Source organism: Helianthus annuus, chromosome 7, assembly GCF_002127325.2.
Source record: "Helianthus annuus cultivar XRQ/B chromosome 7, HanXRQr2.0-SUNRISE, whole genome shotgun sequence".
Lineage (NCBI taxonomy): Eukaryota > Viridiplantae > Streptophyta > Magnoliopsida > Asterales > Asteraceae > Helianthus > Helianthus annuus.
Genome location: NC_035439.2, coordinates 147,723,039 through 147,734,243, shown reverse-complemented (window position 1 = coordinate 147,734,243; position 11,205 = coordinate 147,723,039). Strand labels below are relative to the sequence as shown.

Below are 11,205 nucleotides of genomic sequence, written 5' to 3'. Positions count from 1 at the left end.
ATTCATAAACTGATGTCTTGATTTACTAATAACGTTATTTCTAAGTCAAACTTATTATCTTTACCACTTTATCTATCAATAGACATTAATTATTTAATTAATAAAAATGCTAATAATCTAAAACTTATTCATAGTTATAGATTTCAATACATTAGAGTAGAATTAAAATATTTCATACTAGGTTAATGCCCGCGTAATACGCGGGCTTCAATCAAAACCATATTATTTACTTTGAAATGAAATGTTTTGTACAAATACATACATTGGAAGAAAAAAACATAAAACTATTTAAATGCCGGAAAAAACTTCCTTGTAGACTACATTTGTTGTTTTACTCGTTACATTCCCATCTTTATCTAGTATAAGCAACTTCACACCGGCTCTGTTTTTAACTCTTGATAACGCAACATAAAGCTGACCATGTGAGAAAACTGGATACTTCAAATACAATCCAACCCTTGATAGAGACTGTCCTTGACTTTTATTTATAGTCATTGCAAAACATACATTTAACGGGAATTTTCGTCGTTGAAACTTGATAGGAATTCTTTTATCTGACGGTGTCAAACTGATTCGTGGAATAAACGTTCTGGTCCCTATGTTTCCGCCGGATATAATCTCAGCCTCTATAACACGTCTATAAATTTTAGTAATCCGCAGTCTAGTACCGTTGCACAAACCATTTTTTTGATCAATATTACGAAGCAACATTACAGGCACACCAACTTTAAGGACTAATCGATGATTAGGCAAACTAGAAATTTTAAGACCATTGAGAACATCGGGAGAATATAGTCTCGCATGTGCTTGGTTTTTTGCTTGATCAGTTTGACAAATACTATCAGAACTCAGATACTCGGCTTCATCGCCAGGAAACGAAGCAAGCAATCTTTCATTAATTTCTTGAACAACCTTGTTTGTTGGTGCTAGTATAGCTCTTTCAGCAAAATAATCTTTATCTTTGTACAGTTGGAGAAGTGAAGGATATACAAAGTCGATCAGATCTGACATAGGATCCTCAGAGCATTTGATTAACAAATCTTCAGGAATATCTATAACCACCTCACAATCGTCACTGCCACCAATTTTTCCCTCCCCCAACTCGAGCAACCAATTCGCAAAAGCTTTAATCTCTTCTATATCAGATGCGTTCGCTCCTACGGTTAACCTCATGTTTTTGGTTAACGTAAGGACCTTGCAACTACTCCAAATATACGACGAAGTGATTGAAACATTAACGATTTCTCGCCTACTTCCATTTGGTACAACCGGAAGTATCTGTCTAAAGTCACCACCGAACACCATAACTTTACGACCAAAGGTCATCTCACATTTGAAAATATCTTTCATTGTTCGGTCAAGTGCTTCAAACGCATGTTTATGATTCATCGGTGCTTCATCCCAAATTATCAATTTAGTTTTCCTTAACAAATCAGCAACGTCATCGTCCGGTTTAATAAAACACATCGAGCTTTCTGTTAAATTCAAAGGTATATGAAACCTTGAATGTGCAGTACGTCCACCAGGTAACAAAAGAGATGCGATACCACTTGATGCAACATTAAGTACAATATCTCCTTTACATCTAATAGATGCAGATAATGTCTTCCACAGAAACGTCTTTCCAGTCCCTCCGTAGCCATAGACGAAGAACACACCGCCAGCATTACTATTAACTGCTGCAATTATCTCATCAAACACTAAACGCTGCTCATTGGTTAGGCTTCTTAAATTATTATTAAACTCGATGGCAGTAGCGCTTACATCGTACCGAAGCTCGTCAGCAATTAATCGGTTGTCTGCCGAATATATTGACTCACTGTCGGGTTGAGGCATAGTCGGAAACCGACTTAGACTTGAGTTGTTACGTAATAAGTAACGCTCAATTTCCAGCAACGTTAGGTTCCTTATTTGTTCTTCTGGAAGAGACAAACCTATTACAATTATAAGAAAAACTTATTTAATTATTAAAATTCTTATAAATAATAAATAAATTTCATAAACACTTAATAATAAGACATAAATATGAAAATATTAAATAGCAATTTGCGTACCTTCGATCCTCAAAAGCTTTTGACGATTGTATAAAATACCATCCGAAAGGTACTCCCATGTGTTTTCCCAAACATGTTCCGGCCTTGATAATGTATCAGACGCCAACATTGTAGCAAACAGATTACGAAGATAGTATCCTGAACCTGTGTAGTATGCCTCTTTGATAGCTTCTATATACTCCTTGTCGTCGTCTAAAAGGCCTCTAGCATAGCACGCATCTCTAAATGTTGGGAAGACTTCTCCATTAATAGTACGAATCTCTTCAAAAGACTTAGGCCCTTTTACCTTATTAAGAAGGATTCTTAAAAAGTAAGCCTCGCCCATAGAAGGATTAACACAGTGAATTCGACCAATGGTTTTGCCTATTATCCGCTTATCCCATACCCTTTCCTGCTGCTTCCAAACAAATTTAGTAGGAAACTCAACGTAAGTAAGACTGCGCGCTAGCGGATCTTTTTCATTCTTTTCCATCCACCCCAAAAACATCGTACTAGCAACAGATGATTTATGAAGAACACTATCAAGATCGTCATCAGGGCCGTATACAACGTTTTGTTTATCTGGTAGATGAAACGGAAGCCTCATTACGGATGGATACTGGTAATGAACATCAAATGCAAAGATGCGCCATGTAGCTTCGCAAGCCGATAGATATCTGCAATCGTAATACTCTTTGATTTCATCTTTACTATCTTCAAGCTGACCTTCATCGGCATTTTGTACAAAACCAAATTCTGCCCTATCTGGTCCTTTATTAATGTATTTAAACAAATACTTTATGGACGCAGCCTGGTTACACCATTCGACGTTAATGTGTGCCTGATAACGTCTCAAAAGGGTTTTGCTATACGGAACAACGCTTCTGTTATCAAGCTGAATACCAGATTTCTCAACAAAAAATCCTGAATCTGCTCATCTATATACCGGATATCCATTCGAATCTAGAGTAGTCTGCTCAGAGAACTTCTTTGGAAAATATCTTCGAACAGGTACCTTCTACCATACACGGACAATTTGGTTTTGCAACACCACAAGGACCGTGAATCATGTAGTCGCTGACAAGATTAAACAGATCTGGCTCTAAGTTTTTGTCAGGTATCTCGGCAGAAATAAAATTGTCAACATGGTCAACCGATGGAAGCTTGCTTTCGTCATTTAAGAACAGACAGATATGGGCATGAGGTAGACCTCGTTTCTGAAACTCTATCGTATACACAACTGCAATATGATAATTAATATTAAAATACTAATTTTTATTAATATTATAATAAAGTAATTCAATTAAATGGATGCTTACCTGCCGATGCGTTGCCGAATAAAGATTTCTCTCGCAAGTCTTTTATTATCGCGTCAAGCTTCATTTCGAACAATCGACATAGAATGTCCGGTCTATCCTCCGAATTAATGTTCTTGTCCTTCAGAAATCGTTTAATCTCCGGCCATTTCGGATTACAAGTTATCGTAATGAAGAAATCGGGGTAACCAAACCATTTACAAATGGCCATCGCGTCATAATAATTCTCCCTCATATAACGCGATCCTTCGGTAAACGAAGACGGTAGTAGTACGCGTGTTCCAACATTTGACATATCTGGATTACCGTTTTGTCCAAGCTTCTTAAGGTTCTCATATGTCTCAGATCTGAGGTTCCTTTGCTGTAGACGTATGAATAGTAATCGTTCACTTTCAATCATGGTATAAACGTCAACCAAGAACTGTTGCAAAAGTCTTCGAGCATTAAGAATCAAAGAGAAATGATTGACTCTATCTTGAACATGGTAGGCAAAATACTTTCTCATTGTACCTTTTGACTCTTTCTTCTTCGTTGACGCCCTTCCTTCTCTATGAAGAATATCAATTCGGTAACCATCTTCACCAAAAGGGAAAAACACTAGATACTGAAGAGCGAGATACGATGGATGAAGCTCGCTTATACGCTGTAGACCATCTTTCTTCGACTCAACAACTACATCACGATTATCAAGAGCTTCCTCAAGGTCTCCAACTATAAGCGCAACAACTTTGGACGACGTCGGTAGGTTGTATGTACGACCATCTTTAGACCTATTTGCCTTAAGCCGTAGTTTTAGGTCAACATGAGGATTATCAACCAACCGATCTCGTACACGCCTATAAGTTTTCACCAGCTGATTATTTGAATCTAAAACCAGCTTAAGATACTGTATGAGTTCAGTGTCAAGCAAATCAGAAGTTGCGGAAGCTGCTTTCTTTGAGTTCACTACGCCAAAATTGGGCTTTAGCCACACTTTTTCAAACACAAGCCTGCCACAATTTTGACTAAATGTGTGGCTAAATGTCATTTATAATATTTTAAAACGCTTTTAGACACACATTTTGTTATTAATGTGACCATTGTATCGCACCTCAAAACATTTAGTCACACTTTTTTTAAAAAAATGTGACATTTACTAGCCAGTCTAGCCACAGCTCGAAAAGTGTGGCCAAATGTGACCTACTGTCACGGTATTTGTATAATTTTTAAATTCATGTAACGAAAACACATCGTTTTCAAACCTTTAGTCACACTTTCAATAAAAAATGTGACAATTACTAGTCACAGTAGAAAAGTATGGCCAAATTTTACTAACTGCCACAGTAGATTTTTAATGATATGACTAAAAGATAATATCTATGTGGCCACTTACGAATTTATGTGACTAAAAAGTAATATTTATTAGCCACTTATAAGTTTTTATGTGTGTCTAAAACTTATCAATGGTTATGAAAAAAAAAATGTGACTATAAGTTGTATATCATTACACTTTAATTAGTTTACGTGACCATCTTTAGTTTCCCACCCACAAAATACACCCAAAATTTTCAGTTCTTGTTCATCCCTCATCAAGCTCCATCCTTTTCACTCTGCCTACTCATCACTCTGTTCCAGTGCCTTCGTCTGCAACCAGCTCACTCTCCCCTACAGAGTACTCCTAATTTTGAAATTAAAACCCTAGGTTTATGGAGGAAGGATGTACAACTTTTGTATTTCTCTGAGACCAGCGATTCAGGATGATTTCACTTGCTAAGAATCTGAAGACGGAGGCAATGAATTATGGTTGCATACCAACTGCTCTTTTAAGATACACTGTTATTGTATAGGTTAATCTACAAATACATCTTGCCTCATATCATATATTTGAGGATTCTGTCAAATTTCAACAAATCTATGAGTGAGGTAGTTAGAATATGGTGGATGGTGTTTGAGTTTTTGTTATAATGTCGTACAATGATTTGATTTGGTAGATTCCAGTTCGGTTTATGTTCAATTTGATTTTTCGCATCTGGATCATACCGAATCCGGATCCGAATCTGTTAAGGATTTGCGAACGTTTCGAAATGACGGTTGGTGCTGAAACTGTTTGCAGTGAGATGGTTTGTAAGGTGGAGGAGGAGAAGTGTCGTTGTGTGAATGCAGTCCATGGTGTTGCTATTGTTTATTGTAATGTCAGTGGTAATGGTAACTGTAATGGAAACGGTGATTCCGCCTATGTGTTTGTGAACCTGAGTGTCCAGGTGAGTGCTGGTGAGTTTGGTGATGCAGGTGGTGTTAATGTTGAGCAGTTTAAGAATGAAGGGGTGACTGTTGATCCGTTGATGTCGGAGACTAATGGCGTTGTTCATCGGGCTATGTCAGTAAGTGTTACGGAGGTAGTGTGGTAAAGACGATGTGAATGTCGAGAATATATCTGCTGTTGATCCTCTTGTGGTCCTAGTGAGTAATGGCATTGCCAAGGATGTTAATGGTCATCTTGACAAGGTCTCGGGGGAACATACAGATGTTAAGAGCACCGAAGAAATGGATGATACTGGTTCGGGGCTTACCGAGTCAACTCAAAACAGTATATAAAGCTCTTAAGTGACTGCTACTGAGTTTGAGTATGCTATTAAGCCGTCTCAAGTGATTGCGCACACTTTTGGGGTCTTTTCTACTAAATCCTGCAGGAGATGGATAGAAGCAACTGATATTGACGCACACTCACCCAAAATAAGTTGGTTAATTAACGCCACAGATGAAAGGGCTAGACTAGAGTAAGTTATGTATCCAACTTTATACACTTGAACATATAATTGGATGGGGGTGTAAACTAGCTGGGCCGAGTCCGAGCCTGACTATGCTTGAGCTCGGCTCGGTTTGAGCCTACTTATTTGAGCTCGAGCTCGGCTTGTGAGTAAAACCCAAAGCTTGAGCTTGGCTCGAGCTATTTTGAGAACAACCTCAACGAGCTAAAAGCTAGGCTCGAGCTCGCTTCAATGTTGCTTAAATGAGCCAAAGTTCAGCTCGAGCTTGGCTCGCTAATCTTATCATTATTATATCATATATAAAAACTAAAAAATTGGTTGGGCTCGTTTAAGCTCGCGTGCCTAGACGAGCCTTGTACTTTTAGGCTTGAGCTCGAGCTCGATAACTTATGAGCTCTATTTCAGGCTTCAAGGCTCGGCTTGTTCGAGCTTTTAACCGAGCCAATAACGAGTAGCCTTGAGCCTTTGACCTTGTTTACACCCCTATTTTCATGCTCAAATGGATCATGTTTAATAACTATTGAGCTGAACTTATATTTCTATGCTCAAATGGATCATGTTTAATAACTAGTGAGCTGAAGAGGCAAAGGGAAATGGTTGCTGCACAGAAGGAAGGAGAGAAAATGAAGTGTGAAGAAGCAAAGGCAGCAGTTGTTCCTCGTATGCAAGTAGAGAGTATATGGACTTGAAGAAAACAACCAAGAAATAACTCTTAGCTTTTGTGTACATTTGTCTCTCTTTGCAACTTTTATAGATAGGCTATGATTAGAAGTTTGTGTCTTTAATTAATATTTAAATTGAAAATTTATGTATGGATTTTAGACTATCATTGTTAATGTTAATTGGTTTATAGATTGTCTCATGTTTATTTCAGTTTTTATTTTACAAAAAAATGAAAACAGAATAAATAATTACATGAAAATGGTCACATAAAACCATAATAAATATGTGTGACCAAAGGTTAAATAATAGTCACACTCAAAATTACAAAATCAAGTGGCTGTACATGACTATTAGCCATGCCATTGTCACTTTGTTCTTTGTTTGTGTGACGAAATGATAGTAAATGTCACTGGAAAAAAGATTGTGTGATTGAAGGTGAGACAATAGTCACACTTAATATCACAAAATTTTGTGTGACCATATATAACCATTAGCCACACCATAGTTATTTGTTTCTTGTTTGTGTGACTGAATGATATCAAACGTCATGGGAAAAAAGTTATGTGTGACCAAAGGTTATACAATAGCCACACTTAAAAATAAAAAAAAACTCAAGTGGCATTACATATCTTTTAGCCACACCATCTTTATTTTGTCTTTTTTATGTGGCAAAATGATATCATACATAATAGGCAAAATGAATATGTGTCACTAAAGGTTAGATAATAGTCACACTTAAAATTATAAAGTTTCATGTGGCTTTATATAATCATTAGCCACATTATCGTTACTTTGTTTTTTATGTGACCGGATGATAGCAAACGTCATGTGAAAAGTAAATTATATGTGACTAAAGATTAGCCATTAGCCACACTTAAAATTACAAAACTTTATGTATGACTAAAGGTTAGAAAATAGTCACATTTAAAATTACAAAGCTGCTTTGTGTGTCTAGAAATAGTTTTTAGCCACACTTATAGTAAACTCATGTGACTAAATAATAAAACGGCCACACTTACAATGAGTTCATGTGGTTGTTGGTACCATTTAGTCGCACTTAATGGATGAAATGCTTAATTAAAACAACTCTTTTTGCCACATTACTTTTAAATTGATGTGGCTGAAACAAATTTTTATGTGACCATATAATAGAAACTGCCACACTTACAATAAATTCATGTGGCTGTTGCTACCCTTTAGCCACACTTATTGTACATAATGTCTAATTCCAGCAAGATCATAGTGGTACCCTTTAGCCACACTTTTAAGTTGCTACAGCCACTAAACGTGAATGTGGCCGTATGATACCTACGATGACTCAACCTTTGGTCACACCTGAGTTGGAAAAAAAATGTGTGGCGAAAGGCATATGGTCACACTTTTTTTGTGTGGCCGTAAGCCTTTTTTGACGTAGTGGTTACTGTAATGCAATTGTAATACAAACGCTACATGTATCAGTAAAGGGTTTTATATTGAATAAAAACAATAATAAATCAAACAAATAAATAATGAAATGGTTTGAAAGGATACCTAAGTACGGTTTTCCGATTACACACTTCATTATCTGTTACGTAAATGTAAAGCTGCGCAAATTTTGGTTCAGCACCTTGTTTAGGAAGAAGACTTCCCAATGAATGATAATTCTCGCCACTAATTCGGTATACATATGGAGCATTTCCTCTATTTATTTTCGAATCAACTTTACCACCCATTGAAGTGAAAGCAAACACAGAATTAAAACGATGAATATTCAGTAAGAAATGCTTGCTCTTGTCGTCTAATATCTAATATCTGGAAGATGTACTTTTCCATAACCACAACAAAGCGTGTAACTTGTTCTTCCTAAGTAAACCCTTCCTTTGGCGGCTTCAAATTTCCACAGCTTAGCGTTACATACGCCACATACAACTACTTGATCTCCATGATCCAAATAATCTATTATACAACAATATAAATATCAAATTGTGATCATTGTTACAAAAATAATATAGTTAGGTTCTTCAAATGAAATTTAAAGTAGTGAGTGTATAAGCTACTTACTATTAGAAACTCCTTTATATGGACCTTCAGCTAATTGTTCAGGAATAATAGGATCCTCGGAAGATAAGTCAACCATTGGAATAGGATGTACGCAGCGACCTTTATTAGACAACCTTTCTTTACCTCTACGTATCGTCTTAAAATTTGATCTTTCACTTGACAGCAATTGTTGATTTATTGAAAGTGGAGTTGATGAAGTTGTATTTACTTGGAATGTAAAAAATGGACTCCTATAAATATTCAAATTGTCATTGACACCTATACATTGATATCAAGGAAATAAAATAAAAAAGTCAAAATCATAATAAAAAATATGAATTCCGTTAAAAAATACCACCACAGACTTGTTAAAGGTGTGGTTGGCCAAAAAAAATGTCGATCGATGGTATTCATATACGACGATGAACGAATTGGTGTTACGATCGGGCATCCAATTGAAGTGGAGGTTGAAACGTTGGATGACCGAGTAACATTTTTAGAAGTGGAAGATTTGTTATTCACACGACTTCTTTTATTATCTAAATGTGACTTCCTAAATTTTCTTCGTTCAGCTGATTGTTGACGATCAACATCATTAGGAGCAACTGAAATAAAACATGGATATCCATAAAAAATCAAAAAAATACATTTAAAATTTAAAACCTATCTAAAAAAATAAAGAGTTTACCATTTGTAATGTCAGACAAAGGAATTCCTCTAGACTCAAGTGCAACGTTGGTTGACCGAATGACGTTCTGTGGAGTGGAAGATGAACGAATTGGTGTTACGACACGACTTTCATTACTATTGGATACTGAAACGTTGGTTGAGCGAATAATGTTCTCTGAAGTGGAAGATTTATTTTTGGCATCACGACTTTTGTTATCAGAATATACTTTCCTAGTTTTTTTTCGTTCAACACATTCTTGATGCTCGACATGATTATGAGAAACTGAAAAAAAAAGAGGCATGTCAATCAAATATCAAATTATAAATGAACAATTGTATTCATTCGTAAAAAATAATAGAACTGACCATTTGTAATATTAGATAATGGACTTCTTCTATATTCAACTGCAACAAAAAAAAAGATAAATTAACGGTATGAAATATGTATATGGTTTGTATAATTGGTTATGTTAATCAAAAGAAAGACATTAATAATAAACACATTTTTATATGTAATTAAATAAGACCAACCTGATGTAACGGTGTGGTTGGCAAAATACGTCTATCCATGGTATTGATATAAGAGGATGATCGAATTGGTGTTACAACACGACAATCATTTGTATCGGATATTGAAATGTTGGATGATCGAATGACGTTTTGAGAACTCGAAGATCTATTATTTGTTTTAAGTCTTTTATTATCCAAATATAGTTTTCTTAATTTTCTGCGTTTAGCATACTCTTGACGCTCAACTTGATTAGGATGAACTGAAAAATAAAATGCATATAAAAAATAAGGCAATTTATGAAAACAAAATTAGTTCATGTCTAGAAAATTGGAAACATTACCATTTGTAATCTTAAACAAAGGACTTCTACCAACACCAACTAAAACAATTTAAGTAAAATTAACGGTACGTAACATATTTAGATATTATACGATTTTTTATTATATTCGTAAATAGAAATAAGAATAAAATACGTACTATTCGAAGGTTGGGCAACAGTAGGAAGTGGAAATGAAGGTAACGTTTGAGGCTTTGCACGTTTAGGCATTTCCTAATTTTGTATCATATAGAACATTCAAATGAATTAAGATAGGTATTTGAATAACTTAAATGTATAAATATAACACAGAAAGACAACACTTACGTGTATGAGAAATTACGAAAGATCAAACTTCAAAAATGCATGAATGTTGTGATAGGGTGTTTTGTTTTTAGACTAAAACATTAAGTGTGTGTAGTATGAAATAAGAAGAGAGCTTCTTATAGTGTTGAAGTGTATTGTAAAAAAGGAAAGTTTAAAATTTTAAAAAAAATCGGTTATAAGTTTTAAAAAGGAAACAATTTAAATCAAAATAATTTGGAGGTAAATCTATAAATATTTCGCTGATTTTATTCTGGAAAATTGAAGATTTTCGGTTATATAGTTTAAAAAAGGAAACAAATTCTTACAATTTTATTTGTTGGTAACTTATTTAAAATTCGACGTTTTTTTAATAATCTCATATTATATGTTTGAAAATATTGAAGATCCTTAAAAATATAGTTTTACTAATTATAAAATTAATATAGTATTTAAATTAGTTCATATGAAATGTGTAATTGGTATTTAAAAATAAAACCAAAGCAATAACACTTTTAACAATAATACTTTATAAAACACAAAATTTATACCTGGATAATCATTTTTTGTGTATATAATAAAACTTGACAAATTTGCAAAACAATAAAACAAACATAACTTAACCAAA

The 11,205-nt window shown here is 34.8% G+C and overlaps 1 protein-coding gene across 1 annotated transcript; it reads right to left on the bottom strand.

Annotated features, from left to right (window-relative positions):
* Nucleotides 1-288: 288 nt before the first annotated feature.
* On the bottom strand, nt 289-4,376 carry LOC110867235. The gene is made up of 4 exons (XM_022116361.1): nt 3,353-4,376; nt 3,049-3,273; nt 2,055-2,963; nt 289-1,934 (listed from the first exon to the last, which is right to left on the bottom strand). The coding sequence occupies exons 1-4, from the start codon at nt 4,374-4,376 to the stop codon at nt 289-291; spliced, it is 3,804 nt and encodes a 1,267-aa protein (XP_021972053.1).
* Nucleotides 4,377-11,205: the final 6,829 nt, after the last annotated feature.

What these genes read in the sequence shown, in the direction of transcription:
- LOC110867235 (XM_022116361.1), bottom strand. Translation starts at nt 4,376, where the DNA reads ATGACATTTAGCCACACATTTAGTCAAAATTGTGGCAGGCTTGTGTTT. An exon ending in ATTCGGCAACGCATCGGCAG is followed by an intron (nt 3,274 to 3,352) that starts GTAAGCATCCAT and finishes ATCATATTGCAG; the next exon opens with TTGTGTATACGATAGAGTTT. An exon ending in TTGTCCGTGTATGGTAGAAG is followed by an intron (nt 2,964 to 3,048) that starts GTACCTGTTCGA and finishes ATAGATGAGCAG; the next exon opens with ATTCAGGATTTTTTGTTGAG.